Genomic DNA, 16,620 nt, shown 5'->3' with positions numbered 1-16,620 from the left:
AACACAGTAAAAGCAGAACATTTTAATGACAACTTCCTGATGCTCAAGTTGAAATATGATTCAAATGTGTCAAAGTATAAAATCTTCTCTAACTCATGACTTTCGTTGATTTTTTGGACATATTGATGCAACAGTGGGCTCAGTGTCAGAACAAGAGTGTGAGTGTTGGTGTCGTGTGCGTCTGTGTGACTAATTATTACTACAGCTCCTCCGCAGTAATGATTCTTCTAGAGGTGTCATGGGGATAATTCAGACAAACATCGGTAATCTGTAATTGGAGGATAACACTTGATAACCCTGATGACTCCGTCCCTCCCACCCGACTCTCCTCTCAGTTCACATTTGTTCCAAATCTCAGCTCAGCATCTATGCAGAAGCCCATTCCAGCTAAAGTGTTAATCCTCCACCACACGCAGTTTGCAGTCTTCTCAATGAGCACTGGCTGCAGGCCTATTAGACGTTAAGTAACACACCACCATCCAGCTACCTTTTCTTCTCTAACACCAACAACAACGTATTCAATCGACTCTAACTCTAATGTACTCATTGTCCATTATAGCTTCACTAGTCTGTGAACAGTGTAAATGCAAAACGAGTTCAACAGTTTAATTTTGTTCATCCACATTTAGTGTTATAGTGGATCAACCTCTGAAAAACAATGCAGAGGAATTGACTGTGGTGTCTTGACTGACTTAAAGAACTAATCAAAATCAAAATAGCTTCCCATAACTGACAAATTATTTCTACCAAAGTTGAATTTCAACACCTTGCTCAAGATTATTAATTTGGACAAACAGAAATTTGTTGAAAGGTTACATAGGCTCATATTACCACAATATATTTCCTGAGATTCAATAAAGGCTAATTATCGTCCAGCCCTAGCTGACATTCATCAGGTTTTTGCTTATGAGTGAAATGTTCTGATACCGAATTAATGTGAATTGTCAGCTCATCACAGACACTGGCCCACTGGTGCAAATCTGCACATTTAAGAGCTTCCAAGAACTGGCTGTAGGATGAATCACTACTGTGATTCATTACTTGGTGTGCAGCGTCGGTTTTATTTATAGAGTATGACAACGCTGCGGACGACTCTTTAAACAGAGACAAATTAGAACATGTGAATTTGTTAAAATACACAGCAAATGAAACACTCACAAACACACGGATTTAATGACCATAGTCAAACATGCAGTCACACATGAAGAACCAAACGCTAAGGAGTAAAGTGCAATCATAATAAAAACGGTTTGGCACATACTCCCTCTGCATGGGTCTATGCTGTGTGATTGTTTATGTTGTCACGTGTGTGTTGACTCTACTCAGTCTGAACTACTTCAGTATACAAGTAGCCCAGAGTGAGTGTGTGCTCTCATTAAGTCGTTGAGCCATGCCAATGCATCAGCAGAGCGCTCAGCAGGGGCCAGGTTCACAACTCGGTAGTGTGTGTGTGTGTGTGTGTGTGTGTTTCTGCATGTGTGTGTTACAGTATGTGTTGTGCTGGTTCAGTTCAACAGTGGGTCACTTGCTGGTCATTCATCTGCATGTCATATGCTAAATGTCACTGCTACACACATGTTTGTACAGCTGTCTTTTTGAAGACACAATGCATTTGCTTGCCCCTAACCCTTTCACCTTTAAATGTCTAAACCCAACCTCTACTCTAACTTACACCAAATTCTAATCAACCATAAAACCAACTCTTAATGCACGAACAGGTCAATGAAGTGGAGTTAGAAATTCAGGACCAGCCAAAACATCTGGTGTACAAATGTGCACACTAATGTTTCCATCAGTTCAGGGGCACTACATTGACTTATCCGATCCTAAAACCCTGACAGAGCCATTTCAAGTTGTATGGATCAGCTAAAATGTCAATGCAACATCAAAATGTCCTCAGAAGGATGGCAGTGAGCAAAAACTTTTATTAAACGTGTAGACACACGTGCAAAAGAATATATGCAGTGTTTCTGCTAAAATTGAATTGTAGCCTATAATTGCCATGGTGATTGTTCCTCATTTCTAACCCAATCATGTTCTTCTGCCCTCTTGTTTTGTTTACTAGAGCTGTTTCCTCTATTTCCGCTTATCTGTTTTCCATCTCTCCATCTCTTCAATTTTCCTTCTTCTCATTCCATCTATCGTTTTACTTCCTCCGTCCTTTGTCACCCTCCTCCATCCTTCCTCCGCCATTACCTCATCCAGTCATTCCACTTCTCCCCTCGGCCACATTACCCTTCCCTCAATTGCTTTGTCACCTCCTTCCTCCCCTCTCTTTTTTTATCATCCTTCCATCTTTTTCTATTCCATTTTTCTCCCTCTCATCCTTGCATTATTCTCTTCACCCCCTACATCCATGTCCCCCCTTTCCTTCTTCCCTTCCCCTATTACTTATTCGCCTCACCACCCCTGTTCCCCTTTCTTTCCTTCCCTCTCTTTATCTCTCTCTCTGTCACCTGAGGTAGACAGTTCTGTCAGGAGTCTGCCTTATTTACCGCCTCTCTTCGCTCCTGTTTACATTATCGATCGGCAGGGTTGCTTTAGTTCCACCATACATCAAAATCCCCTCCTCCTTCTCCTCCTCTTCCTCACCCTAGTGTTACGGCTGCTGGCTCACATTACCCTGAAACACTGGGGGTGGAGGGGAGGAGAGGTGGGGGGGATTGGAAGAGGGAGATGGAAAGCTAGCAGAGCATGTTAGTATGTGAGGGATTTATGCGTGAAGGAGAGAGTGTGTTATACAGTGTGAGGGAGGAGAAAATGGATGTGTGTTCTGAAAGTGTGTGACTGTGTAATGTCAGTGCGTATGTTTAAAATGCTGAAAACCTACACAACTGCCTGGCTGTTTTGTTTTGCTAACAAATGTGTAGGATTTGGATTCTCTAAGTTTACAGCACAAAAGATGGACAAAAGTATGTGGACACCCATATGGATATAATATTTAATATTGTTCAACCAGAACATTTTGCTCTAACACTATCCTGGGAAGGTTTACTACAATGTTTTAGAAACTGGTTGCAGAGATTTTGTTCTCATCCATCCTCAAGAGCATCAGTGTGGTTGTCCTCTAAAACGTGGCTCACTGCCTGCATTTCAGTTTGTCTGAAAGGAGATAGATGGGGTTGAGGTCAGAGGTCTTCCACACCAAACTCAGAAAACAGGAGCACAGCCATGTTGAGACAGGAAAGGGCCTTACCCCAAAACATGAGGGCAGATTAAGAGGGTTTCCAGTCAACTCAAACTCATAAACATGAAGGCAGAAGACATATCATGATTGTGCGATTAAAAGAGCACCAGTCAAACCACAAACTGAACTGAAAAATGCTGTAATGATGAAAATATGGCATTTTTGTTTGGACCATCACGTTTTCACACTGAGCTGCCTTTATTGTCTATAATGCGTGGCAACATGTGGAGCGTTAACTCGTTAAGTTCATCGTTGCTTAGCTGTTCTTCACAGCTCTGCACCAGGTCATTTTTGGTCTTTTGGGATTTCTTTTGCCAAGTGAAATCGACAACCTTTCAGATTTAGGTTTCCCTGATGTAGATGAAGTTCTCACAATTCATCTCACATCTTACAATTTATTCAAACCGGTGCTGGGAGCGATGTAGTGATGTGGAATAATATTCATCACCTATGTTTTTGAGGCATGCTTGCTTGGCATTTATGTCAAGCTTGTCTGTCTTTTCTTGTAGGTTTTAGTAGCTCATGAGAAGGATGGCTAGGCAAATCTTCAAGCTGGCTGAACAAGGTCTGCTGAATGACTCTGGATTTATGTGCTATGCTGTGGGACAAAAACTAATCCGTGGTTAGGGAGGAGAGGACAGGCTTCATTATGCCACCTCGTGTCACTACATATTTATACATGTTTGTAGTCTGCTCAGATAATAGATAACAATTTTGGTGGATTCCACAGATGCTAAACCTTATTAATAACATAGCCACAGAACAACAGGTCTGTCCACAAACTTCTGTCCATATAATGTTTGTCCCTATATATGTAGTGTATGTTTGCAGAGTGAAATTATCTCCTACACTGTATTGATAACACAAATTAATTAACATTATTGTATTGTGAAAATTAATATAATTAAATGTATCCAAATATTGAGCAAATATTCCAGGGACGTGGGGTAGTACTGAAACAAAAACCATGTTTTTTAATTTTACAGTACACAGATTGTCAACAGGATTTATTTAAATTCATTTTTTATACAAGTCTCACATAGACCAGTCATATCTCCCACCTCAACCAGATTCTGGTTATTAAAACCACTGCTCTGGCATTTTCCTGTACTGTTTTTCAGTTCCCGGCTCTGTTTGTTGATTAATGAGGGAGAAACAGATCAGTCTGCTCATGCTGATTTTGCACATAACGTTCAGAAGCATTTTTTCCAACAAGCAGTTTTATGGTGTCCACCTAGCAGCAGATATCGTTGTGGTAGTTGCATACAGAGCAAAAATATGGATGTAATCACCACATTTTATCACCCTGCAGCAGGTTAAATAATTACAAATTATCATTACATGAAGATGTGCATATGTTGAGCGTTTAACACTTTATGATGTGAAGAGAAGAAATGTAAAACGGCCCACAGACGAACATTAGCGTGCGATGTAAATTAATGGCTGTCCTCACCCTGTGGCTGTGCATTCCAGTGACATATTGCGTCTTTGCATCAGTGAGGCTGAAAAGGTCGATCTTTCAAACAGAGGAGGGAATCATGACCTATTGTTAAACGGATGTGAGGCCTTTTGATTTTTACCTGCAGTGTGGGTTTGTCCAAAGGCTCTGTCTAACAAGCTTCATCGAATCATATTGAATAATAAGATATTGTCATTTAACAATGATTTGATTGTGGACTGATTCGCACTGGATGTTCTTTCTCCCTCTAGGCTCCCTGTTGCTTACAACCATGTTGAAAGCAACAACTCCAACCCAGTTTGGATGTTATACTGATTTACTGGTATACTTTGTTGAGCATAGCTAATTACACAATCAACACTGCAATGTTGCTGTTTCTGTTATGTGTATGTGCTTGATGTAATATCTGTATCATGTCTCGAGTAGCTTTTACTTCTACTTCAACACTGATCAGAGGTGCAGTAGGTTTTTATAAATAATTACAAAATATCTCTTATATTAATATACCTTTGTATTTATTCATGCTGACTAAAATTGAATTCTATATATAGGTAACATGCTGCTACATAAAATACAGTGTAAAATATTGTGCATTATAAATTTTACTTAAGTAAAACCACAAAGCAGAATCATCAAAATGTTTTGATTTTTATTAAATGAAAAACGAAAACTACTCATTATGGAGGCCGAGTGGCAGCTGCAGGTCTTGTTTTTCCACATTAAACCGCTGGATTTGATTGGTTTGCATCAGTTATGCATCAATATCTAAGCAATTTAACGTTACAGCTGGTAGAGGTGGAGCTCACTTTACCTACCGCGTTAGTTTAATGCAACATTAAACATCATACTTTATTACTTACATCTTACTTCTGTAAAGTAACTAGGATAGGGCTCAGACATATATAGAAGTGGAGTAAATAGAAGGTGTATCTCTCTCTGAAACGTTGTGGTTTAGAACTTAGAAGTGCAAAGTAGCAGAAAGCAGAAATACTGAAGAAAGCTAAAATATGTACTCAAGTACAGTTTGTTAGTTACTTTTCCACCACAGGCTTGAATGTGAATATAACAATGTTTTCAATGAAGGAGATTAATAAAATTAAAATGGGGCCAGGTGGACCCACTGCTCCCATTTCTCTGAAGACAGCTTATTAAAACATTTCCACAAAAATGCAAGCGTATAACAAACATATGGATAAAAAACTTTATGTAAAGGTGTAGAGAAAGAGCCTCTTCCTTTCAGTTCCTCTTATTGAATAGTGACACTGACCCTCTGACTTGTCTGAAATGCTCAGCACCGTCTTTTATGTCAGTAGCATCTACTTGAACAGCCCTTTTACTCAAGTGCTAATGTCCTCTGTGGTTTTATGCTGTTTTCCACCTGAGAATATTGTACTGCTTATCAGATTGATTAGAATAAAATGCTAAGAAGCTTCTTTCATCAATGTGTAAAACACATCAGTGTGACCTAATTATACACAAAAGCTTGTTTCTAACAGATGGCTACCACACTTTTATAAAACATCCTCCTTTACTTGTTTTATTGAGACCCCATCACTGTAATTAGGTAAAAGGTAAACTTGAAGGCGGTAAAAAAGGTAACAACAAAAAACAAACAAAAAAAAACCTGTGTACACCAACATGAGAGAGAAACAGCAAGTAAAACAGGAAGGGAAAGCAAAGTAAATTTGTACTTGAGTGTTGTAAACTATATTCATCATACACTTGATTTGCCTTGGATATTCAGCCTGCACAGAGGCAGAGAGAGTCTGTGTCTGCTGTCTCTCATATGTGGGCGTCACACTGGCATGAGTCTTAAGAGAGCTTGACTGAGTGCCATCTGGTGACACCCACCCCAGCTTTTCTCTTTGTCTGCCATTTCAGCTTTTTCCTGCTTATTGTCATTACCCCTCTTTTTTTGGCTCCGTGCCCCCGCGCTCCCTTCTCTCCTCCCCCCGTGGTCCTTTCACCATTCTTACCTGGGAGGTAACGAGTCACTGCTCCTGCTTTTCATACTCAACGGCCATCCATCCGGCCATCCTCTCCCCCTCCCCTTTCTCTCTCTCTCTCGTCTCATACCTCCATCTGTCCCTTGCCTTTCTTTATCGGCCTTCAAAGGAAGGAGGCCGGAAAAAGACTAGTTCGTCCTTTGTGTGCACGGCCTCAGTTTGTGCTCAGCCAAGCGAACACAGCTCTTAAATCCAGGCCTGGACTTTGGCACAAAAGGAAGGCTCAGGTCTTCTAAAGGCCCTTATGGCTCTCCCTATCTCCTTCCACCTCTTTCTTTAAAATAGTCAGAGAGGCAGTTATTCTAAACAAGAAGGCAATGATAGACAGAAAAGGGGGGAACAAGATGCCGGCAATAAAAGAAGCAGATATTATTCTTTTCATCAAAAAGCAGCAACAAAGACATTCTGCCCTCCTTCTCATTCCCACTCTCCAACTCCTTCCCTGAGCCAAGCAACACTATTTTTTTTTTTTGATCCCCCTTTCTCCTTCAAGGCGAATGAATTAACTGAACGAATTAACACCAGGGCTGCTGCTGCTGTGATGATCATCATCACGCTCCTCTTCATCAGGAGAAGCAGATTTGACGAAGCTTTTTAACACCTAGAAGGATCGCACTGCTGACGCTGAGGCAGGAAGAAGCAGAGATGTCGACAACCTTGTCAAATAAAGAAAAAAAGAAGAGAAGGAAAAAAAAAAAACCTAGCAAGGTATCACAAACTGAGTGCTACAGTCTTAAGCCCAGAGCCTTGTCAAGTCTCTTGGCACCACTAAAGAAACCTTATTGCTGATGACGATAGGAATGGAGGGAGAGGAGGGGGGTGGTGAGATGGAGAGGGAAAAGCAAGAAGAGAACGATAGTGAGATATGGGGGGGCAGAAAGAAGAACCAAATGTAGGTGTGAGAAAGAGGTAAAAAAAAAGAGGGGGTGAAAAGGTAGAAATGTGAGGAAGTGGATGAGAAGAAAAGGAAACGAGGTGTTTTAGCTGCTGCAGAAACAGATGAGAGCGAGCGACACGGTGACAGTCAAAGCAGAGAGATGGAGCAGGTCTTGGAGGAGAGGAAGAGTGGGAGTCTGGGAGAGCTGCAGTGAGGATTTTAATTAGCAGTAATTGGCCACTGAGGGAACAGAAACTGGGAGATGGGAGGCAAGGAGGGAAGAGAACGGAGCATAGTTTTTGACAGAGTGATATCTCTCTTCCTTTGTACCTCTCTATTTCCTTCAGCACTTTTTCTATCTGGGCCTTCCCATCTTGTTTTGCTTCTTCTTTTTCCAAGTCCAACTGTGTCACTCCCGCTTCTCCCAAACCATATCCTTCCCTCTCTACAAGTTGACCCCAAATAAAGCAGATGGGAAAAAACTATAAGGTATTTGACATATGAGTCAAGATATAGCAATGTGTACAATTATGCTAAAAAAAACCAAAAGCTGTACTGAGTTAGAGAATCATTTAAAAATGCAGTTACATTTCTTTTCCTTTGAGTTAAAATCTAAAGCAAAAAAAAAAAAAAAAAAAAACCTGAGTATGACCTGTACAAAAAGTGCACCTAGCTATGCTATGTTGTCATGACAGGTTCATATCTAGTCCATATTTTATTTATTGTAGTACTTTAGTTTTAAAACTGCTATAATCAACATTATAATAATTGATGACAGGCCACAGACTTTACTGTTTTGGTTCTCACTGTTCTCATAGTGGTGGTCTTTAGCTGCAGCAGGCAGCTGTTTATAACGAAAAAGCTCTAAAAACTGACCAGGACCGAACTGCAGCCAGATGAAGTTAGAGACCGACTGTGATAATAAAATATAACATTACATAAAATACAGTGCTGTGCAAAAGGTTTTAGGTTTTACACAGGGATGCTTTTAATAGAAATTACATAGTTTTTTTTCATTTATCAATTAACTTCATACAAAGTGCAGCAAAGGGAACAAAGCCTAAATCTAATCAGTATTTAACATCCACCAGAGACATTAGCCATCATCTGCTCCTGATAGTAATGTGCAATACTTTTAAAACAAGTGTTATAGCAACTGCCCCAGACTTTAACATGTATTTATTTTTGTGTACACAAGCCTCTCTTATTTTTTACAGGTAGTATGTTTTACATTAATGCACCTTTAGATGGGACACTTTAATTTTGTTTTATGGATGTCTGTACAATGACAATAAAGCGATTTGTCTGTCTGTCCATCCGTCCATCCATCTATCTATCTATCAATTATCTATCTATCTATCCATCTATCTATCTAGAGTGATTGGAATCAGGGGTTCGACCATTTGCTGCTGGTTCTTCTTTCCTCTGAAAATAGTTCTTCATGTAATCTAGTGGGTTCTTTATGGGCTCGTTGTCCTGCACAATGAATCTGGGATCAATTAGACACCTGATGGTGATGTGCGATACGAATCTAAAACATTTGAAGTGCCTAAAACTTCTGCACAGTACTGTGTCTACTAGTTTGAAGCATCTGAATGCTTCAAGGATCTGTTTTGTATTGCATTGTATCTGCTGACATCTGGGAACACTGTGACATTGCTAACAATAGGTGCATCAGTAAACAAATGTGAGCAGTCAGACAATTATCTGAGTTGCAGACAAGCTGGCAGTTTAGTCAAATTATCTGTCCTAATGTATTTTTGGGAGGGTTAAAGCAGAAAGTTTGTATCATTCCAAAGACAGCAGACTTTTGAACCATGTTTGTAGATTTAACCATGCTTTGAGAATCAAAATTTCCAAAACTGCAAAGTCCAAACAATCAATGTATATTCATGGCAAATTTTTATTATTATAAAAATCCTGGCTGTTTTGCATTTGATTGCTTTTGCATGCCTATTATGATAATATGTATCAGTTTGGTACTGTCTGTGAGTCTCCAACCAACGTCACTAAAGCAGAGCCATTACTGCATGTGAATAATTATTATGTTTCTGACCTCGTGTTGTCAGTGTCTCTCTTATGTTCCCCAGTCCCGCCCACGACTCCTTCCCTCCCTAGTGTGTCACGATGTTGTATCTTGGTGTGTTCGGTAGGGGAGCAAGGACCAGCTGGGGAGCAGGTTAGCATGGTTACAGCTGTGTTTATCGGTACACAGGTGAGCTCTGGGGTGCAGGGTTGTCTGGACGACACATTCAGCCCACGCTCCCTTGTCTGGCAACCACAAAACAAGCACAAACGCACACCTACACAAGTGCACATGGATCTTACAACATGCATATGTCTCACAAGTGAGCAATACACTAATTTTTTACGCATACTAACAGACTGACTCCTAATCAAGGATTCATTTACAGTGGCTCATGTGCAGCTAAGTTGACAGATTGAAGATTTAACTGCCTTCAAGTTTTAGTTAATATGTGAATTTAACGAGGGCTTGCTCGAAATTTCCCAGTAGTCATTTGTCAACACCCCAAAGTGCATGTGACTCCTGCTAAACAGCAGCAGTAGTGTGCCATGTGCTCAGGGTGTTGCTAGGTTACGGTACTGGGATGCTGTTTGCTAAGTGGCTGCAGGATCATTGATGGACACTCTGCATAGAGGGCTGACAGCAGGTCCTCAGGACCATTTGGCAACTCGTGAGTCAGATGCTCTTGAAATCTCACATCTGGTGGCAAGCCCATACAAATCAAGATCAAAGTGTTGGCTTTGAGACTGGACCCGTCTCTCAACCCCTGTCTATCGCTCGCCAAGTTTTGTTTTAATTTCTGTATTTTTTCCATGGTAGCACTCTGTTTGTTTGTGATCCCTCTGTTGCTTTTCCTCTGTTGTTGCTGTCTCTGTCTCTTCTCTCTCGCCCTCCTGCTGAGAGGTAATCAAGGCCTGATGTGAGTGTTTAAGCACTGGAGTAGGCACATGTTGAATTATTCTTGGGACTTAATTTTTTGTCTGGGAGGAGAGAACTACTTTCCATACCACATGCTGGGTAGTGGCCACACACACACACACACACACACACACACACACACACACACACACACACACACACACACACACACGAGGCTCAGAGGCCGCACACACCCACACAGAGTCAGTCTGTCAGTGAGTCAGAGTGACTGTCAATCACTCAGATCTCCTGCTGACAGAGACTTACAGGTAAGAGTGATAGGATCTGACAGGCAGCCCACACTGTACATACTGATACGCTGCACTTAATGCAACACAGGCACAAGTAAACACAGTTCAGTATTTATCCCCACTCTATCATACTGAATCAGCAAGAGAGAAATACACATGCACACAATTACATGCTCAGACACGCACAATATGGATACATAGGAACGCACAGCGACAAACAGCAGCATCCTCAAACACACACACCCACACACACTAAGATTACACTTAACATCCTTAAAGTTAAACTGAATCAACAAAGGGGAACTGACAGTGTAAGAACTGATCTTCTCCTAATTCCCTCCTGTCTTCAGCTCGCCTCACATCCGCCCCCTCCCTTATATTGCTCTATTTTATATATTTTCTGCCACTCTCCGACTCTTTCCTTATCTATCTCTTCTACTCCTGCTCTCCGCTCTGCCTTCAGCTCGCCTTTATCATCACTTCTCTCTCCTTTTTTCTTTTCTCTCCCCCTGTGAACTTTAACTCTCTGTGGGACCATAAGCCGAAATCACAGCTTCGATGTTCCTTTAATCTCTCTCTCTCATACAGACACACACACACCTGGGTGGTCATTATAATGTACAAAGCTTAGCTACTGCATTATTTTAATACCTATTAGTGTGATGCTGCGTGTGTTTATCACAGTGGAAGGCAATATAATAATTACCTCCCGACAAAAGATCACTTTTAAATTGGAGGAGTGGGTGGAAACTGTCTGTGTGTCAGCTGGTGGCATGTGAACACCGCATAGAGTATGAGGCAAGTACTGTAATATTCTGGCTGCAACTGATTCAAAAACTTTCATGATGAATGGTCTGTCCAGTTTACCCAGGTGTGAAGAAGAACAGCTTAGAAAAACTAAATGGAATAACTAGAGATATCATCTTTTTGTTTTTCCACACAGTTTTCTTCCTTGTCAAAATAAGCCACCTACATTACCCACAATGCAAACTCAACCACCAACTGCTCAGTAAGAGAATATAGTATCAGATAGCCCCAAGCCTGTGGGCTCAAGCAGAGACTATGGAGGTCTATTTAGCTCACATCCCCAGGCGTTTTTTTTTTTTTTTTTTCACTCAAACCTATAGTCTTCAGACCAACCGATGCTGAGTCACTTGAGGCAGTTTATCAGATTTTGGGTCCCTATAGAGCCAAAAATGCCCTTATACAATTCCTTTTTTATGTACGCAGTCATAACATCACTCCTCAAGAGCTGTGAACAGATTCCGATGTGTAAAATCAACATCTTCACTTAAATTCAATTTAAAAAGAATTCTGGTGCTGAGATACTTGTTGACATTAAAAAAAAATGAGTGGAAACATTATTTGTATTTTTATGACATGTTTTGTGTTAAGCAATCGCTGCTGTGGTGTTAAACGTACGTCCCTCCAAGCAGAGCTGAAACAAATCAGTCGACTAAGTTCCTACAGTAACGTGGAGGTCCAGACCCTCCAAGGAGTCAAGACATAAATCGGAGATAACAAAATAGGAAAGCTGGAAAAATAAATTCCATTCTACTCAAACTTGTGTTTTTTTCCGTCAGTTTAAAAGAAACGTTTTTTTATCTGGAGGACCATTAAAATATTCAAACAAGAATTTAAATTTGATAAAAACAATCACATGTAGACATATGTAATTTGTGATAATTCACAGATTAAATTAAAAAAAATTTTTGAGATTTGAAGTACTTAGAAATAGAAATCAACCATTTTCTCAGTTGTTTTGTTATTTCTAAAACTAGAAACAAATACATATTAAACTAATAATGGTAATAATATAAAAATATGAATCAATAGTGAACGTAATTATATAAGTAGACACCTAAACAGCTATTTTCTTACATTTGCCAGAGTGTGAGTTTCTTTAGCTGGAGATCATTCTGTGTTTAGTCTAACTTCCCAATCTTTCTTCACTGTATCAAAAATAAACCAGGACATTTTAGTAAGCGACACTGCTGTGATACAATATTTTAGTCAGCTTTAAAAATCAGCAAAATGGAACAAAAGATCAGCATCTCCATGACTCCTGAAACGGACCTGAACACTTTACTATTGATGTCCTCAATGTCCACAAATAGAAATAGCCTATACCTTTAAATCTGCTTTTCAGAGTGTTATGTAATCCAATTTTAAACATTAGTCACAAGTTTTGACCTTTCAGAAACAAACCGTATTGACTGCTCTTCCTTTCTTCTTATTAATCTCTACAATGAGCACCGATGCTGCACCCAAAGGCTCATGTTGTGTTTTCGGTGTCAGAAAAGCTTCAGGAGTGTTTTCTTTCTAACCTAAAACACCTAGAAAAGCTTTTCCTGTCATGTTCAATCTTCAGTTTCGTCACATTATACACGCTGCACTGGAGAGTGCCACTTAATAATTGAGTGCCATTTACTTTGCCATAAATGGAAGGCAGTAAGTGACATTATCATGGATATCGAGATGAATTTCTGCTGGTGGCTGAGTTTGGGTTGAAAGGGAAAATTGATCCTCTTTACTTTAAGTCATCATTGCAGGAAAAAAACAGCTTTTAAGATCTGTACATGATGTTTAAGAAGAAGAAAACCCTCCTGTTCCACAGAAAACAGAATTAGCTCATTTTATGTTTTATTTGTTTGGAGTAGCTTGAAGTTACACACTCAACACTCACACACTTGATACTCACACTTTGCTGGGAGGCCGTAGCCGCAGGTGATCTTGGCCTCTCCAGTCTCACAGCCATGGAGGGAAGCACACTCCTTTTTTAGCAATGGACCTGCAACACGGTGGATCGCTCCATCCACTGGAGAGGAAACAAGAGATTCAGAGAGTTGGCCTACTTACATGAATCTCCTGCAACCTGACTACTTACAGGAAGTCTGAATGTTGTTTCAAGTCCAGCAGACACATTTACAGGTGTCAGAGCTTAGTGCTGAAAGATCCTGGATAATGTCGGTATTAGTGTTTTGAACAGCTGAGTGTGGCTATCTGTTTCCCCTAATGCTGCCTTTTGCTTTTAATATATCAAAGCATCTGTCTCTGTGTATGTCAGTCTTTTTAATGGATTTTAGGGATACCGCCTTAGTTAATTGCTCGATGTAATGTGTTATTAAGGACTCAGCTGACTCTGACTTTTTGGTCAATTAGTCTTTATTAATTACATTTTCATAAATCTACATAATATTCAGAAATGTGTATCTATCTTTGATCCACACCAAGCCTAAAGACCGTGTCTGTGTTCATTTCCAGGAGGGCAATGATGCAGGAAAAGCAATTTTACAGCTGTGCCAATTACAGTTTCAGTCAGTCTTTGCAGCCCTTGCAGTTAGACACATTTCCTAGAAGTTAATATTCATGCAATCTTGATCTGAACAGCTTTATTACTATGATCCTCAGCAATATAATCCCAAGAAAGCAGCTTTTAAATTAATCTAAATCATTTGTGAAAAAAGAAAACGATAATGTAGGCACAACAAATTTAAATGCAATAACTCCTGACAAACTGCAACAACAACCAAAAGGATTTATCTACACTTTATAATTCTTCAGTGTGTTGATCTTGCAGCTTTCAAAGAAAACCAGCATTTATTTGTGATGTTAAGAAATTTTTTAAAAAAGTTATTCAAATCTGTTTAATCACAGAATATAAAGGAAACTCATCATGGAGTAACTCAAATCACTACCTGAACACACACACATATACATGAGGTCTGACTTAGAGGCAGACGTCAACTAAATTGTGTGCAAGTATAGATCGGCATTTTGGTACATCCGAAGCAGGATGTTGATTTGTTTTGATCCAAGAGTCAGTGATCGACCAACATGCTGTAACATTTTATGCTATACATAATTGTAACACTTCTCAATGTAATCCAGAGCACCAAAAATGCAGCTGGCAGAACAAATTACTATGCAGACTCTAAGTATCAGTTTGAGAAACCATGGTCGATAGGCTGTATATACTCAAATATCCTGCCTTAAGACTGCTTTTGTTTTGAAAGAATACGGAGGCATAATGCACGTCTGGTGTGAAAAAAATTACGTAAAAAAAAAAAAAAAAAAAAACAGCAAAAAAATTAATTTAGAATAAAAGACATCTGTCAGGAATAAGTTTGTCACAGCACTGTGAAAGTTGTGAGCACTTGGTGAAAATAGTACAGTAACACCCATCCATATGTCACATCTCAGCGTGTTGGCCTGTGGCTTTTGTCTCTGTCTGACTGTATGCAGACCAGCTGTTACAGCGGTGTGTTTCACCAAATTAAGTATCTCCAGGCGGGGCTCTGGTGCTATCTGAACATTACTGTATTAAGTTGGCACATTGCATACGGCGCTGAGCTGTGGTGTGCCATTACATGCTGTGCCCTGTCGAACTGGGCCGCACTGTGAGCAGGCACAAGTGTGAAGGTGTGAAAGCTGAGCCCCAAACACTGGATACCTCCTCAGGGTGCACAGAAACAAGCTCAGATACCATAGTCAAGTTGTGTGTGTGTGTGTGTGTGTGTGTGTGTGTGTGTGTGTGTAATTGTGCACAGATGTAATACGCATGTTTTTATACACGTGATGTACGTGAAGAGTCCTTGAGGGGACACACAGACACACACAGACTGCACACACTAACTTTGATGCAGCCCGAATCTGAAATACAGAACAAGTGTGATAAGACAGAGAGATGAAAATGAGAAGGAGGGAAGAAGGGAGGGGAACAAGGGAGAATAGCAGATGTAAAAATAGGAAACAGGCAAAAAGAAAAAAAAATCTGAATTAGAAAAAAAAAAAAAAAAGGAAACTGAACTGAAACGTAAACGCATAATATCTTTTATTTCATGCTTCATGTCTGATACAAACACACTGCATATGCCTGTACACGCAAGGCATGTTTGTGCATGTCAAACTGGCCTTTCTCTAGTTTGTAGGAGTTGACTGTGTAGCTTGGAGTTACAATGTTTTGCAGTGTCCTAATGTGACCTAACTACTGCACCACTTTCAGTTCCACACATACACCACTGCACTCTAATGTGCTTTTGCAGATAAAACAGATAAAAATATGCAATAAACACAAGAGCATGTGTGTGTGTGCATACAGTTATAACATCCGAATAGATGAAGTAACAAGAGTTTTAACAGTGAAGAGCTGTTTGGATGTTAATGACATGTATGAGGGCAGGTGACCACAAAGAATCTCTAACCACTGGTCCCTGTGTATTATTATAACCCTCAGACACATAATGAGGCATATGTCTCCCTAAGGTGCAGTCAGATTTGTTTCCCATTGAAGTCTATGTGAAACAATTTTGGTCATGAATTGATCCTTTGTGTCACTCCAGGAGTAAATCTGAGAGATCTTTGACCCACGAAATTGCGACATTCGCCAAAATCCAGCTGGTTTGAAAAGTGGTGGAAATAACTTCTCTTCACGGAAATAATATTTGCTTACACTTGTTTTACAACTGAATACAAGCAGCAGAGGAGAGATGCTGTTTAGCTGTAGTGATTGAGGACAGTGATAGAAGTTGATAGTAATGGCAACAAACACACATATACACACAAAAAAAACCACACACAAACCAAGAAAATGACCCTACACCTGTCCCTGTTTGGCATCCATTTTTAATATGGCACCGTATTGAGAGTCTGTGGGTCAGCACTTTAAAAAGGGCTTCTTGTTTTTGTGTTTTGTGTCCCTGGTACTTTGCAGAGAAAACAGGAGGAGCATGAAACCAACCACCTGCTGGGCTTGTAGTTGGCAAATGCAACTAATCTGATTACTTTTAAAATTAGATATCACCATGTTGATCCTTCATGGAGCTACATGGAGACATCACTGCAGCGTCCTTCGTGCTTTATTTTTATTTCAGGTAGTGAAAAGCTTCAAATTGCA

At 40.0% G+C, this 16,620-nt stretch overlaps 1 protein-coding gene across 3 annotated transcripts in view; it reads right to left on the bottom strand.

Annotated features, from left to right (window-relative positions):
- macrod1 (mono-ADP ribosylhydrolase 1) overlaps positions 1–16,620 on the bottom strand; it is a 101,712-nt gene that overhangs the window by 19,100 nt on the left and 65,992 nt on the right. For 2 of the 3 annotated variants that reach the window (XM_026329704.2, XM_026329703.2), the window contains exon 5: positions 13,426–13,542. The exons of the other annotated variant lie outside the window; for it this stretch is intronic. In XM_026329704.2, the coding sequence (XP_026185489.1) occupies positions 13,426–13,542 (117 nt within the window). The remainder of the gene's footprint in view (positions 1–13,425; positions 13,543–16,620) is intronic. 3 annotated transcript variants of the gene reach the window in all.

This window comes from Mastacembelus armatus, chromosome 10 (assembly GCF_900324485.2).
Source record: "Mastacembelus armatus chromosome 10, fMasArm1.2, whole genome shotgun sequence".
NCBI lineage: Eukaryota > Metazoa > Chordata > Actinopteri > Synbranchiformes > Mastacembelidae > Mastacembelus > Mastacembelus armatus.
This window is presented reverse-complemented; position numbering and strand designations above follow the sequence as displayed.